Below are 21,774 nucleotides of genomic sequence, written 5' to 3' on the forward strand. Positions count from 1 at the left end.
ATGTTACCTGGAGGGGGAGCAGCAGCCTGTTCCTGAGAGCTGTTCCTGGGCTGAAGGAGAAAGTTGTTTCCCTTTTGAGCTAATTACAAAGGAGCTGCTGGGTCTATCTGAGTCAAGCCATGACCTGCTTTAGTCAGGCAGAGGCAGCAGGATGCCAGAGTGACACAGTGTGACACAGCACGGTGGGGCACTCATCTGCTCCCCTGCCATCATCACACATGGGGCACCTGCCAAGGACACCTAGTCCTGGGGGCAAAGCTTGGATAGGGTAAAATCAGTCTGGAGGCAAAGGAAGGATTCTTTGTGAACAATGGGCTTGAATCTTGCCCAGGAATGGTTTTAGCTCCTGGTGATTGATGCTGGATGTGTACAGGGCTTCTGGAACTGCTGGGGGAAGTAGGAATTTGGCAGGAGTTGCTTTGGTTTATCTCTTTGATGGCATCCCTGGGTGTGGGACCCCAGCATGAGGACCCAGCTGGTGTTACAGTCTGGGGGAGTGGGGCCACATCCACATCACCCCAAGAAACATCAACCAAGAAACCCATGGCATCTCTACAGCAGAGTAAAACCCAGGAAGGGGGGTCAGTAGTGCTTAGCCAGGCAGGAATCCTTGGAGACACGTGAGGTGTGTGTGGTGGGAAAAGGACTGCTCTGAGCCTGACTCCCAGCAGGCATTGGCATCTCCTGAGAAGCCTCAGCCCTGTGAGCACAAGAGAAGGATTGATTTTCCTGTGGCCAGCGTGGTAGCTTTGGCTTCTGCTGCAGCTGTGGCATCGCTGGTGGGCTCAGAGGGGATGAAATGGAAGTTGTGTCCACAAGAGAGAAATCCAAAGTGGAAAAAAAAATCTACAAAACAGCTGGTTACAGCCCCAATGCCACATGCCCAGGGAGCAGCAGGGCTGGAGGAGTGCTGCAGGCTGGTGGTGCTCAGTGGGTGCTGGGGAAGGTAGGGTCATAGCATAAATCTAGATGAAGATTTTGCCTCTGAGTTGGTTGAGGATGAGCTTGGGACAGATTTTATGGGATGAGGGGCAGATGATCTCCCTCTGCGTTAGGAGAAAACCTACCAGGACTGCTGGGGCTAGAAGTGTTTGTGTGAGGGACCTCGGGGTGAAATCGGTGTCTTGGAACCAGTGGTTTCATCGTCCTTGCACCTATGGGGAGGAAGGTTCTCTTATCCTTGGAAGTGTCCAAGGCTGGCTGGACAGTTGAACAACCTAGGATAGCGGAAGGTGTCCCTGCCCATGGTAGGGGGTTGGAATGAGATGATGGTCTGTTGTGTGTGTGTTGCTAGTGCGACAATGACAGTCTGTAAGGTCCCTTCCAATCCAAACTGTTCTGTAGTTCTATGAAGGTCTATTTGTGTTTGCACAAGGTGTTTTGCAGCTGAAGGCTGTGAACTGCTGTCCCCAGGCAGACCACTCTCAGGGCAGAGGCTACCTTAAAGAGAGGGGAAAATGTGTAGAATTGGGGTTTATAAGTGTGGGTTGTGGAACACAGCTTGGGAACAGACTGGGGGACGGGGGGTAGTTGCTCTCTGCTGATATTCACAGCTGGTTTGGGAACATTATGCCCCCAAAAATGAGCTGGTGTCCAGTTGGGTGCTGAGCCTTGGCCTCCACGCTCCCAGGAGTGACCTTTGTAGGTGCTGGAAATCCCACTGGTGCTGGGAAAGCTCTGCCTGTCTCCTGCTGCCCACCTTGCAGCACCCTTGGATGTGGGCTGGTGCCAGAAGAGCTGGAGCTGGATCTATGTGCCCATGTAGGAGTGGCAGAGCCCCCGTGCCTGCCTCCACCACACCTCCTGCAGTGACTCGAGGACAGATCTGTTCCAGAGCCCCCCGAGTGCCTGTCCCAGCACTGCCTCCAGCCTCCTCTGCTGTGCCTCAGGGCCATGACCATGGCAAGCAGAGACAGAGACAGCTCAGCTAGGGAGACGTGCTCTGAAACATCCCGGTGTTCCAGGGAGAGCAAGCCCACAGCTGTGTGTCACTTTCCTCCGTCCCTTAATCAGAATCGCCTTGAAAAGACCTTTGTAGCTTCTGGCTGGCGCTGGAATTGGTGCTGCAACTCCTTGCTCTCATCCACTGCATCAGCCCTTCTCCCCGTGACCCACGGCTCCTTGATCAAATGATCCAGCTCACGTGGGTCTGGAAAAAGGGAATTTGAATGTGTTCATCCCAGTGCTGCCTGTGGCAGGGACATGGTCATCCAGGGTGGGGAGAATGTGGGGCATGGTTTGGTCCTTGCAGACCCCCAAAAGCCTGGGGGGGGCAGGGCTTAGGGCAGCTCACTTAGGGGAAAAGGCAAAACAGGGCAGTTTGGGACATTTTTGGACTTTGTTCATGTAATACCCTCTGCTGGGCAGTGCAGTGGATGCAGGGCTGAGGCTGGGTTGCTGTTCCCACTGGCGTGATGGAGCCATCTCCCTGCAGCCCCACAGCTTCTCTCCAACTCTGCAGAAGCTGTGTCTTGGCTGGGTGGTTTGGAAGAGGAGGTGGGGGGTACCTGGAAGGCTGCATTTCCCAGCCCACCAGGGACAGCCTCCGTGGGCTCCAGTACCCACCCAATATATCAAGCCAGCACCAGGTAGAGGGATCCTTATCATAGGTGGCCAGCATAGAACTGATGGTCCCCACAGAATGCTCTGGGACCCCAAAAAACTTCCCCTCCTCAGAGGTTTTCCTTCAAGGAGACTGAGTGAAACCATGCTGGAGCAACATGGAATGTATGTCTGGGAGAGCTGTGGCACCTGGTGCATGTGGGACCACAGCTCTCCAGCTTTCTAGAGATCATTTCATTCCCTGGAGAAAACATTTTTCTTTGAGTTTTGAGATTTTTTTCCTGAAGAACTGCAGGTGGGACATAGTTGGAGATGGAGCTTTGTTCCATGACAGGTGTCTTTGCTGAGCTCGGCTCTGCCTGCCTGGGCAAATCCTGTGGGCATGAGGAGTGATGAATTTCTCCACTCACTGCGACTGTGCTGACATCCGTCACTAGTGGTGGCAAGGATGGCCCTGCTTGTGGGTGTTTTGGGTAGGATGAGAGTTCATCCTTATCACATGGAGAAAAACACCAAGGCAAGGAGGGCACACGGGGCACTGTCTGAGGGGTGACATGGAAAGTCACCATGGGGCAAGCAAGATGAGAACAGAAGCATGGAGAGATGTGGCAGGTGGCACCATGTGGGGGGACATTGGGGATGAGGAGGGCATTCCTGTGTGGGGGTGGGACTCAGACACCAGTAGATGGGTCCTCGTGTCACTAGAGCTGGTCCTCGTGTCACTAGAAGATGGTCTTGGGTGACTAATCTTGGGAGATTATTTTAGGTGAGTTGGTCTTAGGTGATCAGGAGATGGTTTTAAGGTGGCCAGGAGATGGCCTCAGATGTCTGGGAGGTGGTCTTGGTTGGTCAGGAAAAAGTTTTGAGTGGCCAAGAGGGCCCCATCCTGACTGTGGTACAGCCCTAACTGGTGAAGGTCTGTGCCCAGACATCCTTGGACATCTGCAGAGACCTGCTGTAGGGACCTGGGGACATGGGGGTGGGGCTGCACAGGCTCCCTAGGAGAGGACATCATGTGTGTCCTCACCCTGGGGTGTGGGGTGCAGTGGCCTTCTCCAAGGATGGGGACATTGATCACCCATGGCCAGTAGGAACAAAGACCAAGGTCTGGTGCAGCTGAGGGGCTGTGGGTTCTCTCTCTGTCCTGGGCTGTAACAGATCCTCCTCTTCCTCCACAGCCTTGCCAGCAGCTGCCTCGCCAGGATGAAGGGGACAGCCAATGTCAACTCCACTGGCCGCAGCCACTACCAGTCTGCCATCCCAACGCCCCGTGCCATGGCCCATGGCAAACTGCACACCACAGCCCCCCTGAGCACCCCAGGGTCCCCTGTCCTCTACAGGGCTCTGTCCCCTCAGCCAGGGAAGATGCCAGCCCCCAGTCCCAAGACTCTCAAGCCCAAAGCCATTGGAAAAGCTGCTGGCCATGAGCCGGCCAAGGGCAGGGAGGGAAGCCCCAGTGTCCCCACTCATGGCGGGCAGAAAGCCCTGTCAAGACCCTTGGTGTCCCCTGGGAAATTGCCAGAGGCAGCAGACAGTGGCAGAAGAGGGGTAGGCAGGGTGGGGGAGCCCACTGAGTTGCACAACATTCCCCTAGCACAGGGCAGGGGGCGGCTGGGAGGGTCCCCTGGGAAGGGCAGCAGAACAGCCACAGCAGGGACAGGGGATGAGTCTCATGGTAGCTTACAGGGGAGAGGCCCTGTATTTGGGTCAGGGGCCATCATTTTCTCCTCAGGGCCCCCACACAGCCGCCCCATCACTGCCACTGTGGCACCCTTCCAGTACCGGTGAGTCCCTGGGCATGAGGAACATGGGGCTGGGGATGCCTGGGGACATGGGGCTTGGGGACAGGGGGAGGCAAGCAGGCCCAGGAGGAGTTGCCATGGGAAATGGTGAGGTTGGGTCAGAGGGCTCTGTACCAAAAGGAAGGATCCCACTGGGTTTGGGGTGCTGGGGTTGGTTCCTAAGGCACCTATGGGAGCTGATGTGGGGAAGGGGATGGACTCATTGAGGAAGAGGGTGCCCTGGGACCCCTTGCAATGAGACCAGTGTCCTCAGACCATGGCAGAGCCTGTGGCTCCAAGTTCTCATCTCCTGGGGGTCCCCAGCCAGTTGCCCATGATCACCCACTCTCACCCCCGCTCTGCCCACAGGCTGCAGGAGAACCAGGAGCATGAGAGGGCCACATCCCCAGATGATGAGTGCTCTGGTCCTGAGAAGGGATCTGACCCGGACCCCAAGCCCAGAGGCCTGAGTGAGTCCAGAGGGGTTGGTCAGGAATGGGGGTGTCCTGCTGGGGTGCTGCCATGATGGTGCCGGGGGACAGAGGCTCATGCTGGAACAGGAGCCAGGGCTGGAGGTCAGGGGGGCGGTGCGGGGAGCCCTCACATTGGAGGTGCTCCAACTCCCCTGGGAAAGGCTCATCTGCAGTTCCTGCATCAGGTGACCTCCATGGCCAAAACCCTACACTGTGAGAAACACAGGGGACTGAACCCTCTGGGGGCGGCGCCTGGACATCACCCGGGCTGGCTCCTTTCCCTCCTCTTCCCGGTTTCTCAGTGAGCTCCAGGAATGACCCATTCCCGAGGAGCCGGCATGGAGGGACCGCTGGGTCCCCACACCCACCACCAGGTCGCCCCCTTTCTCGAGGGCTGAATACAAGCTCCCCGCTGCAATGCTGAGGCCACCCCATTCCCCTCTTGCTTTGGGGGAAGATTTTTAGAGAGGCGGCTCCAGGGAGGATGCTGGGGCGGCGGTTGCCAGGGCAGCGGCAGCCGAGGATGGCAGGATGCTCCAGAGATGTGCAGGGAAGGGGAAAAAGAGAGCCGGGAGCTTCACCAGGTGATTTGAAGGGACAGAAGTCGGTCAGATCCACGGTGGCTCCTGGTAGAGCCCGACTTTGACCTGGAGTCCCAGCACCTCAGTCAGAGAATAATCGGCGCTGAGCCCCGATTTGGAAAGTGCTGAAGCCAGCAGCAAGCGGGAGGATGTTCCAGGAGGGAGCGAGCGGGGCTGGCATGCGCCCAGTGCAGCTGCCCTGCTCCTTGGGGAGGTTTTGGGATAAAGCCGAGCGGGTTCGGCACCGGGGAAGGGGCCGGATCCTTTCCCTCACTCCGTGCCTGCTCCAGCTTCCCCGGCCCATGGCACCTCCCACGGCTCCGCTGGGCCCAGCCAGAGGGAATGGGGGACACTGGGAGACACCAGGAATCACCTCACCAGCCCCAAAACGACGCAACGCCAGCAGATTTGCCACCTACAGCGGGGCCTGCACCCAGGCAACAACCCTCCCCCGAACCCCGAGTGGCTTTGGGGTGCAGCTTGTGCACCCATCCTGCCCCAGCAGCACCTCTTAGAGCAAAACATCCTTTGTTTGGCGGGGGGCATCCTTTATTGTCCCATCCAGGCGGAGTTATTTGAGACTCTTCAGCACAACCACGGGCTGAACCCCGGATAACTCGTCCGGGGGTGGGCTGGGGGGCTCGCACCATCCTCGGTCTTCCCGTCCTTATCTCGGCAGCCGTGATGGGCTCTAATGCAATATTTCCCGGCGGTTGCCATGGTAGCCCGCGTGAGGTCACCAAATAGACTTAATTCAGCCCTCCCGAGGGACGGGTAATTAATGAAAAATGATGATAACCAGATCCCACTCCCTTCTCCCCCCCCCCCCCCCCCCGCCCTTAATTCCCTACGATCAGTGGAGAGGCCCCGCTGGGTTTGGGGGCCACAGTGCCCCTCAGGGGATTCCTTGGGCCACCTTGGGTCCTTGCTGCACAATTTGGGGAGACATGGGGATGCTTTGGTCCCCCTGGGAATGGGTGCGCAGTGTCCGGGTGGGTGTGGGGTCCATGGCATGCGGGACAGGGGGTTCTTCAACGCAGCGTGCTGGGGCGTGGGACCCCTGAGCTGGCTTCATGCACCTCCCGCCCAGCACCCAGCACGTCCCTGCCTGCGAGGGGCTGCGGAACGGGGCCGGTAGGTCGCGGGGGGCCACCGCCGGCTCCCCGCCAGCTTCATGCCTCGCCCCAGACGTCCTGTGCCACCGCAGGGTCCCGCACGGAGCGCTGTCCCCGGGGTCCCGCTCGGTCCCCCCGCCCCACGAGCTCCACCGCGCGCGCCCCCCCCGGCCCCGCCCCGCGGCGCGCGCCCCCTCCCCTCCCTGCCCTCCACGGGCGCGCGCGCCGCGCCCCGCCCCCTGCCCGCGCCAGAGGAGGGCGGGCCCTTTTTGTTCGCCCCTGACATTCCGCTGGTTCGCTGTGTCCTGCTGGCAGCGGAGCGGCGAGGTGGGGCCGTGCCGCTCACCCCCCTCCCCGCCACCCCAACTCCCCGCCCGCGCCATCCCCTCCCCGCTCCGCCCCGGCCGGTGGGACGGGCGCTGACACCGCCTCTCCCTCTGTCTCGCCCGGTGTGTCCTCGGTGCCGCAGCAACAGCACCAGTGCCCGGCGGGTTAAATGGTTGCAGCGCGGGGATGCTGGGGAGCAACCTCAAGAGCCTTCCCGACGTGGAGCTGGGCGAGGAGGAGCGCGGCTTTCGGCGGGGCCCCGACGGCAGCACCGTGATGCCGAAGCGGGCGAAGGCGGCGGCGGCGGCCGCGGGGCCGCGGGGCGCGGAGCTCCGCGTCTTCAAGGCGAGCAGCGCGGACGGGCGGCTGCCGGCCGGCTCCAACCTGCGAAAGCAGAAGTCACTCACCAACCTCGCCTTCCTCACCGACGCCGAGAAGAAGCGGCAGCTCTATGAGCCTCGCTGGAGCGACGACATGGCCAAGGCGGCAGCGCCGGGGACGGCGGCGGCGGGGGGCGGCGGGCGCGGCGGCCCCCGCGGGCGGGACGCGCCCGCCATGTCGCGGAGCCTGTCCCGCTCCGAGCACTCGCTGCTGTCGCCGCGCCCCGCCGGCCCCGCCAAGCCGCCGCCCGCAGGGAGGCCGAGCCGCATCCCCCGCGGCCCCTACGCCGAGGTGAAGCCCCTCAGCAAGGCCCCCGAGGCGGGCGGCGGCAGCAAGTGCGACGACGAGCTGCTGGGAGGGAAGGGGCCGGCGGTGGCGGCTGGCACCGAGGAGAAGCCGTACTTGAAGGTGGACCCCGAGCTGGTGGTGACAGTGCTGGGCGACCTGGAGCAGCTCCTCTTCAGTCAAATGCTGGGTGAGTGCCGCCGGCGCGACCCTCGGTCCCGACGTCGAGATGGGAATGGGCAGAGGTGGCAGCTGTAGGCATCCGGGCTCCTGACGCTGCGTGAGGACCCACTGGTGGCCACCTCAGTGTCTTGAAGTGAAGGGAGGCTGAGGGGAAAGGAGTCATCAGCCTCTGTAGCCTCAGTCACCATCACAGAATGGTTTGGGTTGGAAGAGACATCAAAGCTCATCCTTATCCACTCCTTGCCATGGACAAGGACACCTTCCACTAGCTCTGGTTGTTCTCACCCATATCCAACCTGGCCTTGACCACTGCCAAGTGATTGGGAAGCCACAGCTGCTTTGGGCAACCTGTGCCAGAGTCTTCCCACCCTCACAGGGAGAATTCCTTCCCAATATCCCATCAAACGCTGCCCTCTGTCATTGGAAAGCCATTCCCCCTTGTTCTCTCACTCCAGGCCCTTGTCCTAAAGTCCCTCTCCAGCTCTCCTGGAGCCCTTTAGGCGCTGAAAAGGACTTTAAGGTCTCCTCAGAGCTTTTTCCAGGCTGAACCCCCCAGCTCTCCCAGCCTGACTCCAGAGCAGAGGGGCTTCAGCCCTCAGTGCATCTCCAAGGCATGCTTGAGGGAAGGTGCTGTCACCTGCCTCTTGCCTTGGTGAAAGGGCAGTTCCTCCTGACAAGGAGCAGTGGCAGGTGGTGGTGGAGCTTGTCCTCCCCCACGTGTCATGTCGGCCATCCCTTGTCTCAGCACCCACCAAACACCATGGAGGCTGCACAGCTGCGTGCCACAGCTGCTACCCACCATCAGCGTGGCTCACCCTGGGGGTGACCTTGGGAAGCTGCTGGTGGAGGTGCTGTGTGAGGGGGTCCATGCTGCTGCTGCTCCATGTTGAGCAGATCCGGAGCTCTGCTGAGGTCTGAGGCTCTGGTAGAGGAGGGTTTTCCAAGGATGCTGCTGCAGGGTTTGCATGAGCCGGTTTCAGCCTGTGGCTGCCTGTGCTTTGCTATCCCTGTGGGTTTGATCCCCGAGCTTGTTGTGTACATTGTGTGCGTAGTGGGTTTCCATGAGAACAGCGAGCACTGGCCCAGTGCTGGCGGTGCCCTAGAGCTCGGTACCCACTGCCCTGTCGCGGGCTGCAGTGTTGGGTCTCGGTACAGGTGAGCCCAGCCCTTGCCATTCTCTCATGCTGCATGCTGATCTCTAGGAATTGTGGCTGCCTCGGCAGCCCTCTGCTTCCTGCAGACACCCTGTCTTCCCTGCATCCCAACCAGCAGTTCCTGGAGTCTTGGCTGGGCAATGACTATGGGGGCTTGTGGCTCTGAAGAGCTGGTTTTGGTCTGGCAAACTGGCATGAGAAGGTGGCAAGGAGCCCTGCAGAGCCGTCATGGTGCTTGCAGTGCTTAAGCTGGTCGACTGTAAAGCCCTGGTGCTTCGTGTTGGTGGGGGAGCTGCACTACAGGCAGGACTGCTATGTCCAGTTCCTTCAAGTTCCCTGCCTGGGATATCTTTTTACAAGGCCTGGAGCTTCTTTGGCACTTTAGCTGGCTTGAGATGCCTTGTCCTTGCTATGTGATGAAGAGAAAGGGGAGAGATTTGCCCTGGCCTGGGGCCTGGGGAAGGTGGTTTGAGATGGAGAGCGGGCTGGAGTGTGTGCTGGAGCCAGGCACCTGGAAAGCCACGCTTGCCAAGTCTGCTTCCCTGTTGTACCCCTAGCTGTTCCGGGAGCCTTTGGGGTGTCACAGCCCCAGCTCCAGCAGGGCTCAGGCAGACTGTGGGGATGAGCAGGTGGGATGCAGGAGGTCAGCCTGGCTGCAGGGGCTCAGGCTGCCCCAGTAGTCCCACAGTGGGGTTTACAGACATCCATCCTTGGGCCTAATGCTGCGGTGGCACCAGATGCCATGGGAGCAGGGCAGGATTGCAGAAGGATTTGTCACTTATGGGACTAACAGACTGCCACTCGCTGGTGTTGGGATGCTTGGGGGAATCTGAGTGTCCCTCTGTGATGCTCTGCTTTTAGGTGGGAGTTTCCTCAGCATCTCCAAGAGAAATCCTTGCAGGACTGGCCCACGTGGGAGTGACTCCCAGTTTGTGGTACTCTGGAGTATCAGAGATCCAAGACAGGATCTTGTGCACACTCTGAGGAAGATCATGGTTGTGGAAGTGCTCCCAGCAACTGATTTGGTTTCTGGGGTGTTGTCAAGCCTCCACCTGCATCAGTCAGGGTTGACTTTGACCTTGGGAGTTGTTGAACATCCCTTTGGATAGCGCTTGGCATCTGAAGACTTGGTCAGCTGGTCCATGAGGCCCAAACTCTGCCAGATCTGTCCTCTGTGTGTTGCCAATAATTTTCCAAGACACATGGACTGGCAAGCTTCCTGTGATGGGGATTGAGGGCTGTGTCCAGAGTTGGATGGGGAGAGTGCCTAGGGTGGACAGAGCACGAGCTTCACCCTGCTGAAACTTCCCTTCCATGGGGTTGTACTTCCCACGTTCATGGGATTTGTGATGTTGAATCACACCTACTTACCCAACCAACCGTGACCTGGCACATCCATGGCAGCCTGTGTGGTGGGGAGGCCACCAGGAGCCTGGGATGTGGTGAGGAAGGAGCAGCAGTGTGACAGTGGTGCTGGAACAAGCAACAACTTGAGATGGTGTAGACACACACTGAGCCTCCAGACCCTTTTGCTTGCAATGCAGGCAGATGAAATCTTCCCCAGTGGTGATGGTACCTTCCACAACCTGGCTTCCCCAGAAAGAGGTGTTTCCTGTGCTGGAGATAGACCCAGAAGGAATGGGATCCCAGGAGATTTGGATTCAGGAGAGTGGGTTTCACACCCTGCTAAGGTTGGTGAGGAGCACCAGGAGAGCAGCTTTCTCCTGATTGCTACAGGAGATGCTTGGGAGGGAAGGAAAGTCTGCTGTTTTCATCAGTCCCTCTGGCAAGTGAAACATCAGCCTGAGCTGTTTGGCAATGTCTGCTGAAGGACACCCTATCCTGAGTGGCACGGAAAGACCCACAAGCTTAGTTTGTGCTGGGAAGAGAGAGGCAGAAATTGCGGGGACTTCAACCTCTGCAGATATGTTGGACTGCTGATCTGTGTTGAGAAGCCTGTGCAGCTTCTGAGCTCCTGGCCCTGCCAACCACAGTGGCTTCCAGAGACCTTGTGTGTCTTCGGTTTCCACACCTGAATTCTCATCTCTACCTCATACTTCTGCCAGAAGCATTCCCAAGCCTCACGTGGCCAAAAATACAGTTTGTTCAGTAATGGCCAAATGTTACCTCTCATTCAGTCACTGCCGCTGCCTCATCTGTTTGATGGCACTAAAGCCTTTGTAGCTGAACCATGTTTAAAGAGCAGCCTGCGCAAGCCAGGAGAGGTCACGGGCACACAGCAACCACATGTGCTTTGTAGAGGCTATTTCCATCATCCAAATTATACATTTTGCATCAACCAAAGACTGAGGCTTCTCATCAAAGCTGGCTGGCAAGTGAGGTTGCTAATTATGCCAGTGCCCAACCACAGCATGAAGGGGATGGAGGGCACGTAACCAGTGTGGTGGAAGAGCTGGTTGTGCAGAACTCGCCATGCATGTGATGGACAGGGCTGTGCAGGTGCAGGGGCTTTTTTGTACAGGCTGAGTGTGTGGTGCCAAGTGTAATAGTTGCACTTACCTAGAGCTCCCCAGAGCACCTCTGAGATCGTGCAGCAGCTTTCTGCAACCATTTCCTTGTCCATCTCTTTCTGGATGTGGTGTCTCTTAAGTGACTGCTAATTCGCATCTACAAATAAGTGGTCAGTGTTGTGTGGGCCAGAACCCAGGTGGACACACGTGAAATCCCAGTGGAGATTGCATTCTCTGAAATGCTCTCTGCAGAAGTCTGCAGCCCTGCCAAACTCTTCAAAACCATTTCAGTCCTGCAGCCCTTGGGTGGGCCATGCTGCCTTTCCCAGGTGGCCCAGCAGGGATGTCCTTGCTGGGCAGTACACACCCATGGGGAGTCGGTACCCTCGTGGTGCCAACACGCAGGCAGGGCAGAGCCTGGCTGTGCTCAGCTGGCACTGGGTGGGCAGTGGGTGCCAACAGCCCTTAAGTGGTGAGGAGGAGAGCCAAGGGCTGGAATGGGCAGATGGGCTCCGTGACAGGTGGGATCTGTGTGTTGCATCTGACTCTGGTTTAAAAAGTAAACCACAGTGCAGAAAAGACTGGCATCTGACATGTCCCATGCAAGGATGTTCCTGACCCTAGTGGAGATGGGAACTAAGTTACTCCCTTCTGATTGCCATCCTTTCTGGAAACACGTGTGGGATCAAAGAAGCACTTCTACCCCATGGCATTCCTCTCTCTGCTCCATGTTGTTCCTATTGGTCTAATTAAGCACTAATCTGTCCGTGGCAGCACTGGGTAGCAGTATCCAGTCTCCCTGGCAGGAGACCATGAGGAGGTCAGAGACCAAGTAGCACTTCATCGTGATGAGAGTGGGTTATTGCCTCGTAAAGTGCTGTCACTGTCCTGATACCACCAATGCTATTCCTCTCTTAAGGTCTCTGTGTGACAGCATCTGTGTGACGAGGTCATTGGGACGGGAATTTATTTCCTTTTGTCCACAGAGCTGGACTCCTGCCTTTGGGATAATAGTGAGGAGAAAGGGAGTGGTACACAGTTGTGCTGCTGCTTCTAGCCTGCTCTCAGGAGCTGACAGCAGCTTTCTCCAGCTGAAATGGCTACAGTGTCTGTGAAAAGATGTGGAAATGAGATCCACGGGCCCCAGATCTTCTGCTGAAGCTGTTTGGGATGTGCCCTGTTCCCAGTGATTAAGGCAGTGTGGAAACAGGGCTGAGAAAAAAATAAATCCAGATTTGTCTTTAAAAATTTCCCATGGAAAGGTAGCAGAGCAAACACTTGAAAATACATACTTGGGGATGTGTGGCTGAAACAAAATTCTCCCCAAAGAGCCTGAAAATCTCTGTTCAAATGGGGGTTTCCCAGTGATTGCCTATATCTTGCCCCCAAATCCAACATGTCTAAAAAGAAATATATGTAAATGAATAGAAAATAATAGAAATTCTGGCAGTAGTATTTGGGACCTGCTGATCGGATGTGACCACAGTGGGACCTGGATGATGCCCCCTCAAGGCTTTACAGTCCCGTGGGTGTGACTGCTGAGTGCTGCTGGGATGGTCCTAGCCCACCCATGGTTCCTGCCTGGTCCTGGTGCCTCGTGCGCAGCGTGCTTCTGTGCTGGCACTCGGGGAATCATTGGTAATTCTGGGTCTTTCTGGAGAGCATCTTCCACATGCCTGTGTTTCCAGCTTGGTGTATTTGGCTTCTCATGATGTGGCATGTGTCTCTGAGCCCACAGCACTACCTGGCCGCAAGTCCCCCCACCATCAATCGCACTGTTGCGTCCATTTAAGTTCCCAGCTCTTTGTCTTTCTGTGCAGCTTCTCATGGTGCCAGAAAACAATGTCCCTGGTCCCTTCTACCTGCAGACCCCCTTGCCCACTCTCACTCGAGCATCTGAGGACAGCACTTGGGTAATGCTTGTACCCATTGCACAGGGGAGGCTTTTTCCAACTCAACACAGAATTAGAGCCTGCACCCTCTGAAGTGTGTAACCTGTGAGTGATGCCAACCTCCAGTGTGAGCATGTGGCTTCCCTGGCTCAGCTGTGGGTGTGACTGGGTGGTTTGCTGTAGGGCTTCAGTCTTGGGATCAAGATTGCCTGACTGTGCACTGTCAGGTGGAACCACTGGCACATCCTCTGAATCAGTCACTTGTCTGGTCCAGACTGTCTTTTGTGGCACTGTGCTTGTGGTGTTTGGTGCCCTGCATGTGCTGTGTCCCGGTGTTCCTGATACTGGAGACAGCAGTGTCCCAGGGCCACGTGCGTGGTGTTCCTGGTACCAGTGACAGTGGTGTCCTGGGCTGTGTGTTTGCAGTGTTCCTGGTACTGGTGGCAATGGTGAAGCTGCTGAGCCTGGATCCACTCCCTGGGTGGAGTGGGGATGGCTCCATCCCTCTGTGGTATCTGAGTCCTTGTCCTCTCCAGGCTTCACACCTTGCCTGTATCTCATGCAGAGCTGCGGGGACACTGGAGATCAGATACGTTCTGTCATTCTGCTGTATCCCCACCCTGCAAAGTCGTGTCCTCCTCCAGACACATGAAGCAGCTCTCAGGGGAGCCAGGGAAGGGGTTGCCGGCTCTCCAGCTGGAAAGCAGTGAGCTTGGGAGGATAGAGGACATGTGAGGCTTGGAGCTCGGTTGGGAGGCTCAGTGTTGCCTCGTGGTGGGGTGGAGGGGCAAAAGGGAGAGTAGGGCTTGCCCATGCTGCTGCATTGCAGCTTAGAGCAGGGAGCTGAGCGGGAGGAGAGCTGGGAAGTCAGGGATGCTGCAGCCGTGAAGCTGGGAAGTCAGGGGATGCTGCATTGCAGAGCTGAGATTAGAAGCTGTGTAAATGGAAATGTGCTTGTGTCAGGGGGTGTGACACTGAGGAGTGGTGCCCAGTGCCCACCGATTTGCTAGTTCTTCCTCTAATCCAGTTCTTCCACATTTTGTTTCGCGCCAGCATTTCTCTCATTCCTTGCGCTGGTATTTGTCTTGTTCAATTGAGGGCGTAATGTATTTTTTATTAATTCAGGAGGAGGACTGAGATTCATCTCTCACTGAAGGACCAACTGGAATTTGCATAGGGAAGCTGAGCAGAAGCTCAGCACGTTTGGGCAGGACATTTTCCTCGCTCCTGGGAGCAGCCATGGATCGGGGAGGTGGCTCCAGAGCCTTGTGGCTCTGGCACAGCATGGCATGTGAGCTCCCTGGAGGGGAACCTGAGCAGACCTTAGGCACACACGTGCCCCCGTGCTGCCCAGTGAAATGCAGGTGTGTCCTGCAGCTTGACATGTGCCTCCACCTCTGTGAACATGTGAGCATTGCCAGGGTTTTGGGAGCACAGGCTTTTCCACCTGGCATAGGTATCAGTGATTCTTAATCCCTTCACATTGCTTTGGTTTTGTGTCGGCCTTGTTGTCTCTCTTCTTAGCTGTCTTGCTCATCCAGAGGTGGGCACTTTGCAGTCCTCTTCCATACCTGTGAGGGTCTGGCCTCAAGCATCCCCCTGAAATTACAGAAAGATTTTATGGCAAATAAAGGCAGGGCTGCTCTGCCTTCCCCTCAGGCTGGGTCTTGCCCAGTGGGTAGGGAGGGGATGGTGAGCTGGCTAGGAGGGACCCAGGAGGTGCCTTTCAATGTGGAACTGAAATTGAGGGTTTGGCTGGCTCACGATGCCGCGGTTCCCTCGGCAGGTTGTGAGCCTGACTCGCAGCCACAGGTGACGCAGTGGAAGGGCTGGGCTCTGTGCCAGCTTGTTGGCTCACCAGCCAGTTGGCTGGCTTTGGCTGTGGGATTGCAACTTCTCTTGCTTGGTGAGCTGGAAGGATGGCTCATGGCTGAGGTCCTTGTTGAAGCTGCTGGAGGTTCTGGTTGTTTTCATGTGACCCAGAAAAATGGGCCAAGCTGTGCTGTGTGAGCTGGAGGGGAGATTGCAGAACTGTAGAATGGTTTTGGGTTAAGCCATTAGAGATCATCTTGTTCCAACCCCTGCCATGGGCCAGGACACCTTCCACGAGCCCAGGTTGCTCCAAGTCACATCGAATGTGACCTTGAACATTTCCAGGGATGAGGCAACCACAGCTTCTCTGGGCAACCTATGCCAGGGCCTCACCATCCTCACAGGGAGAATTTCTTCCTAACCTCTAGTCTAACCTGTTCTGTTCAGTTTAGAGCTGTTCCCCCTAACTGCAGCATGGCAGATGGGTAGTGCCATACCTTTAGCATTGGAGAGAAGTAGAACCATCTTTATTTCTCGTACCAGCCCTTCTGGCTGCCAGCCTGTGTGTTTGGTGTCTGTGGGAGCTGCATGTCCCACCTCTGTACATCCTATGCAGGGCTGTGTCATCAAGAGTGGCAAAGCTGGCAGTGAGACCCTACAACCAGATAAGCTTGTTCAAGAGGACTCAGTTGTGGCCAAACCTAGCCCTTACTGGTTCTGTTGGGAGCCCAGACTGCCTGAAGCTTATACCTCTGCTTTGTCATGGGCCTCAAGTGTCCCTGCCACTGGCTGTGCCCCAGCCTGGGTCTCCCAATTCCCCGATCTGGCTTGAAGCACATTCAGAGCTGTGGTGCAGGTACGACTCTGTTGCTGGCTGTTTATAGCATGTGAGCTTTCAGCATTGCTGTGTACTGAGAATAACTCACTGAGGAGACACTTCTCAAAATCACACGTCTGTTGCCCATGCGCAGTCTCATCATCTCAGACTTCCCACGTGTCATCTTGGGGTCTGTCTTGGTCCTGTGCCAGCCTGGTTTGACACTAAAAGAGGTTTACCCTGGGGGTTTTTTTCTGGCCTGGAGATTCAGCTGGTTAATCATGGCAGGGCTTTGTCTCCCAGTCCTTGTCAGGACATATCAGCTTTTGCAGGGAGCATGGTGGGGAGCAGTTTGGGCTCTGTAAAACCCACCTCACAGAGAGCAGTCCTTTCATAGCCCAGCATGTGAGATGCAGGCACTGGCTGGTGGGGAGGATGTGCACGGGAGTGCAGGAACCTGCTCTTCGGGCTGGAACCTGTGATGACGAAACTCATCAGCTGAATGAACCCCTCCGGCTGGAAGCGTTAGGCGCTGCGGGGTATTTCCAGTTCACTTTGTCTCTGGCCTGGCGTTATATTTCCAAGCTGATGCAAACAACTGGAAGAATAGATAGCAGCTAATTGACATTGATCTCTGTGATGCTGGAGCTCCCTGAGGTGAGGTTGTGCTGGCAGAAAACGTGCTGTGGACCATTCGATGGGGCCAGTATATCTCTCGCCAGCTGTTTCCCGGTGTGGTGCTGCAGAGGACACGTTGTCAGCCTCATGGATGCTTGCTCCCACATCCCGAGGTTTCTCCCAGCTTTGGTGGTTCAGAGGCCCAAGGCAGTATTGCCAGGGTGGGTACAGAGTCATGGGCTAACCTGAAAGTGGTGAAATCAGGTCAGGCAGGGTTGCTTTGGCAGGCTCCAAGGTGGGAGCGCTGCTTTGTGGGAGGGGAGACAGCAAAGTTCCCTTCATCTTAAAAGCAGGAGGAAAGGCATTTGACCGATTCTGGCTGGAACCTGGGGCTGTCCAGCTCTGCCAGGGCAGGACCAATGTAGAGCCAAGCATGCTGAGTCACCATCGGTGCAGGACCCCTGGCCACCCAGCTGTAGCCTTTCACAACCACCTTGCATTTAGCCTCTAGACCTTTACTGCACCAACAGGCAGTGCAGAAGTAAGGCAAATAATGAAGCTCAGCTTCCTCCCATCCCAGCAGGGAGGAGGGACAGATGATGACCTGCAAACTTCTGCTGCTATGAGCCCAGAGGAGCATGTGCTGAATCCTGAGGAGCTGGACTCGCACTGCCGCTGAACTGTGCAGGGCTTGGAGGTTTCTGCAGACTGAAGGGTGGGAATAAATTGAATTTGGCTCTGTTGATACTTGGCATGGGGCTTTCTGTCCTGCTGGATCAGGGCAAGGCAGGGCTGCTGGAAGGAAACAGCTGTGGGGAGTCAATGGGGACAGCCTGGGGGCTTTTCTCTGGGGCTGCCACATCCACTGGGCATTGGCGAAAAGTACCCTGCACTCCTGCATCTCCCGAACCCCAGGTTCATTAAAAAATATAACAAAAATCCTTCCAGGGAATTGGAGTTGCCCTGGACATGCATTGCACTTCGGGATGGGCAAGGAAGAGAGGCCCTGGGGGCAGAGGTGCCAGTTGGCACCTGTTGGCTCCTGTTAGTGGTGGTTTTTCTCCCAAATAATGCGTACATAGACTCACCAGGGTTAAAATCTGTCATGGCCTGGAGAACGTGTGATTGCTGGCAAAGGGGAAGTACCAGCATTTGCCTGACTCCCAGCAGGTCTGAGTCTTCTCTGCCTCGGGTTGTATGTAGCCTGGAGCTCACAGCTCATCAGTGCAAGGTCCTTCGGCAAATTCCATTTTGATGTCTCACTCTGGGTGGTGTGAGGCTGGATTTATCACTGTCTGGACCTCCTGTCTCCCACTGTCGGAGGTTGAATGCATCAGAAGCTGACTGCATCCTGACCCTGTGGGGAGGAGCAGTGACAAAGCTACCTCAGGCCTCTTGCTCCTCAGCCCTGTGCCAGCAGTGCCATGGGCATAGCTGGGATGGGGCAGTAAGGGGCTCTGCCCTACAGGGTCCTTGACCTTTCTCCCCAGGGCTCTGCCCTGTGCCCCAACAGTGCCGGGGATCGCCGTAAGGCCGAAGCTGCTGTCTTTCAACACTCCAGGCTGAGTACAGCAGCTGTTTGGGGGCTGATTCACCAGCCGATTGGGATCGTCCCTCCTTGCAGGCTGGATCATCTGGAGGAGGGCAGACACTCCAGCAGCAGCACCTCCAGCCATTTCATTCCCATTTCCCTGAGCCCTTTTAGCTTTTGCTGTGCTGCGCCAAACAGCATCCCAGGACTGCTGAAGCACTAATATCCATCATCTGGCCGCGGTTTGTAGAGCACTCAGAAATTTGGTGCTGTTTTCAGTGAAGTTTTCCAAGTTGAGTTTATTGGCTCATGGGCATCTACTCCCAGATGGAGAACATGTGGCCAATTCCTGTGAGGGGAGGGAAATGGCCCCACTCATAAAGCAGCATGGGGGATGAGTGAGGGAATCTCATCCTGGAGCCTGTGAGATACTTTCAGGACTGTGCAGAGTGGGGCTTGGAGGTTGGGCTTTTAAAAGCTGCGCCTCTGAAAGCAGAATCTGCAGTGAGAGGTCACTCATCAGATACTATGGTGAGGAAAGTGCAGTAACCTGGAGGCAGGATTCGATCTCGACTCAGCTGCTGTTCGCACCGCTGGGCACTTCCCACCCTGCTCACTTTCAAAAGTGAACAGCAGGTACGTGGCAAATAGTCACTGTGCTAAAATGGGTGAAACTCTGGGGGTTCCTGCAAACCTCCCTGCCTGGAACTGAGAAATGAGTACTGGCTAAATGTAATGGCACACAAACCCTGAGCTCCAAATCAAAAGTAAATTTACAAAGCAGTTTTTCCTGCCTCACATTCTCAGGTGGAGCTTGGTAATGCATTTCCAAGCCCAGCTGCTCTGTGCTGCAGCAGTGACCAGTGGGACGAAGCCACGCTGTCTTCGCTCTGCTCCCTGTTTGTCCATTGCTGCCTTCCAGGGGCAGAGGTGCGGGTTTGTTTTGTGGCTGAGATTCTCATTCCCTTTGTGATAATAAAGCAAACTGTGTTTGGTTGACATTCTCTATAGCTTCAAAGTCAAATAAAATCTGGGTTGCCAGCTCCTTTTTGTATTTCAGGAGATGCCTGTTTTCCATCCCAAACCTTACATGTTTTGCAGCTCAATAGCACATCCCAGACAATGCTTTAGAATTCAGACGCCTGCATTTGGACCCACAGTGCTGAGGCAACGCCAACTGGTGCATGGGGTGCCAGAATTTGTACACATGGGGAGAGAGAAAGAGGAGGACAAAAAACTTGCTCTGATGGGATGTTTCCACAGAGATCATGGTAATGATCTTCCATTTCCATATAGCTTTTCATCCGCTGGCGGAGTGTGCTCACTCGTAAGCTGATGCAGCACACATCCTGTGTGGAGAGTGCAGCAGCTGTCCTCAAAAATCATGTTGTAAGAGGGAAACTCTGGAACGGCAAAGCAGGTTCTGCTTAGGGTGAGAGTGACCCCTGAGACTGCAGGGATGCTCGGGGATGCATAAGGGATATTAGGAAGAAATTAATTATTCTAAGTGTGGTCACACCCTGGCACAGGTTGCCCAGAGAAGCTGTGGCTGTGTGGGAAGTGTTCAGGGTCAGGGTGGATGGGGTTTGGAGCAACCTGGTCTGGTTGTAAGAAGGTGTAAGGTGAGATGGTCTTTAAGGTCCCTTCCCATCCAGACTGTTCTGTGGTGATTCTGTGTCCCTGCATCACTGGATACGGGAGCTGCCTTGCTGCTGTGTAAACATAATCTTAGTCCTTCCCCAAATCAACATCACCTGTGGGATGTGCCTCACATCAGCCAGTGTCCAGCTCGGAGCTGTGCCATGGCCAAATGTGAGCTGGAACTTGTCTCTGTGGTGTAAGAGCTCTGTCATGAACAGGAGCAGCAGTCAGGGTTTATGGTCAGTGCTGGAGCAGGCTGCATCCCACACTGACACACAGGGTTGTTTTCCTGCCTCATCCATCCCTTTTTGCCCTGGTTGCCATGCTAGAAGAGTTGTTAGGCCTGGAGGATCCCAGAACTATGAGGAAGGTCAGCGAGGCTGCATCCGCTGCCGGAGCATGCGGGAGGTTGGTTAATATGCAGTATTCCCTTGTTTTCCCGAGTGCCTCTCGCTTTCCAAGAGCAGAGAGGTGAGTCTGGAAGCTCTTCTTCTCCCCTGTGCTGAGATGGGTTTGCAAAAGCTACAATTTCTTCTGCTTTCCCCTCCACCCCCCCCGCCCCTTGCTTTTTCTGCCCTGACATTTTTCCCTGGCCTGATGAATTTTTAAACAAAAACATGGTGAGAGAAAACAGGAGAGAGGGGAGAAAACCAGGACGAGGACATGAGGAAAAAACTGTTTTCCAAATCAGAGTGATTGCAAGTGGAAGTGAAAGTTTAGGTTGTGGTTTTAATTTGAAAGCCTGCACGTGGTCACTTTACACAGGGGCAGAATGTGGACACGTGTTTCCTTGCCTGTTGGTGCTGGGCATTGAGCAGAAGCGAGACTTTGGGTGCAATGGGTCAGAATTTGGCCCAAACTGGACCCTGGCTGGTTAGTGCTGGAGAAAGTGGAATAAGGGAAGGGGGAGCACAAGGATGGAGAGAAGAGGTGGAGGATGATGGAGGCTGGCTCACGGAGCTAAGCATCACCAGGGAGCCCAAACTCATGGCCAGGAGGGCTTGTCCTGCTCCATAAGCCAAGCTCTGACTTGCAAAAGTAATTCATAGAGTTTGAATTGCTGATGATGTGAGATATCATGGACACCTTTTTGTGCCATACCTTGTCCCTCCTGAAATGTTCCTCCACCATGTCCCACTGACACCAAGGTCAGAGCTGGGCATTGGACGACCACTCTTGTTGCTGTCTGTCAGGCTGGGCTGGTTTCTTGCAACTGTCACCTTGGCAGGTAGATTGAGTGTTGCTGGAAAACCAGCTTGGTGTTGGAAATCCACTGCTGTCACACTGTGCAGAGCAGAGAGGGCTCCTTGCAGATCTCATTGTATTTCAGGCTGGAAAGAAAAGGAAACATTTTGTGGTAATTTTTTCAATGACTTTCCAATTTTTTTCTTCTTGGTAAGCTGTCTGCAATCGCTTACAGTGTTCCTGAAGGGATTAATTACTCACTGGAGCTCATTGTGCGTATTTCATTTTCTGAACTATTGGATGTGATGTCTGCCTTGGATCGAGCAAGGGGTCACATGGCATTTCTTTTTCCATCCTTTTTCCCCTATTCTGTTCTATCTGTCAGGCTCCTGGTGTGAACGCTCCCCATTGCCGCTGCGGTGGGTGCTCGTTCAGCGCGCTGCGCGGTGATCCTGATTTCCCTGCTCTGTGCTCCTTTTTTCAAGGAGTGTAGCCAGAATAAGACAAATTGCTTCCTTGTTTTGAGTGACTTTGGCTGATGCTTTCCCCCCAAGCTGTAGTGTTGGCTTGGCTTCTCTTGCAGCAGTTGTGGCTCTGGGCTGTGCATCATCAGTGCTTGGACAGGCCCCCGGAGCAAATCTAGGGAGAAGAGCTCAAAGCACATTGCAGAGCTGCTTCCCACAGCGAAGAGGGGCTTTTGCTGTGCAGGCAGCCATTGCATGAGCTGAGATGTCTTAGAGGTGATAAATCCCAGCTGCAGTGCTGCCAGGGACCCCTCTGTGCTGTTCTTGAAGCGTGGATTCCCAGGGGGTCTGCCTTTGGGACGGTGTGTGCTGGCACTTGGACAGCTCAGGGAATGGCATTGTCTTGAGCCTGGCTGGGGATCCCAACTGTCCAAGTTGGGGCTCTAACTCCATGTGGTCTCAGCATGCTTAAAGGGATCCTGCAGCCTGCAGGGGATGTGC

At 55.7% G+C, this 21,774-nt stretch overlaps 1 protein-coding gene across 1 annotated transcript in view; it reads left to right on the top strand.

Annotated features, from left to right (window-relative positions):
• The first annotated feature begins 3,745 nt into the window (after positions 1-3,745).
• Positions 3,746-21,774, top strand: part of LOC117007119 (neuron navigator 1-like) — a 60,121-nt gene continuing 42,092 nt past the window's right edge. The window contains exons 1-3 of the mRNA XM_033080025.2: positions 3,746-4,346; positions 4,713-4,813; positions 6,982-7,695. Of these exons, the coding sequence (XP_032935916.1) occupies positions 3,766-4,346; positions 4,713-4,813; positions 6,982-7,695 (1,396 nt within the window). The 5' untranslated portion in view covers positions 3,746-3,765. The remainder of the gene's footprint in view (positions 4,347-4,712; positions 4,814-6,981; positions 7,696-21,774) is intronic.

The sequence above is a fragment of the Catharus ustulatus genome, chromosome 25 (genome assembly GCF_009819885.2).
Source record: "Catharus ustulatus isolate bCatUst1 chromosome 25, bCatUst1.pri.v2, whole genome shotgun sequence".
Taxonomy (NCBI): Eukaryota; Metazoa; Chordata; class Aves; order Passeriformes; family Turdidae; genus Catharus; species Catharus ustulatus.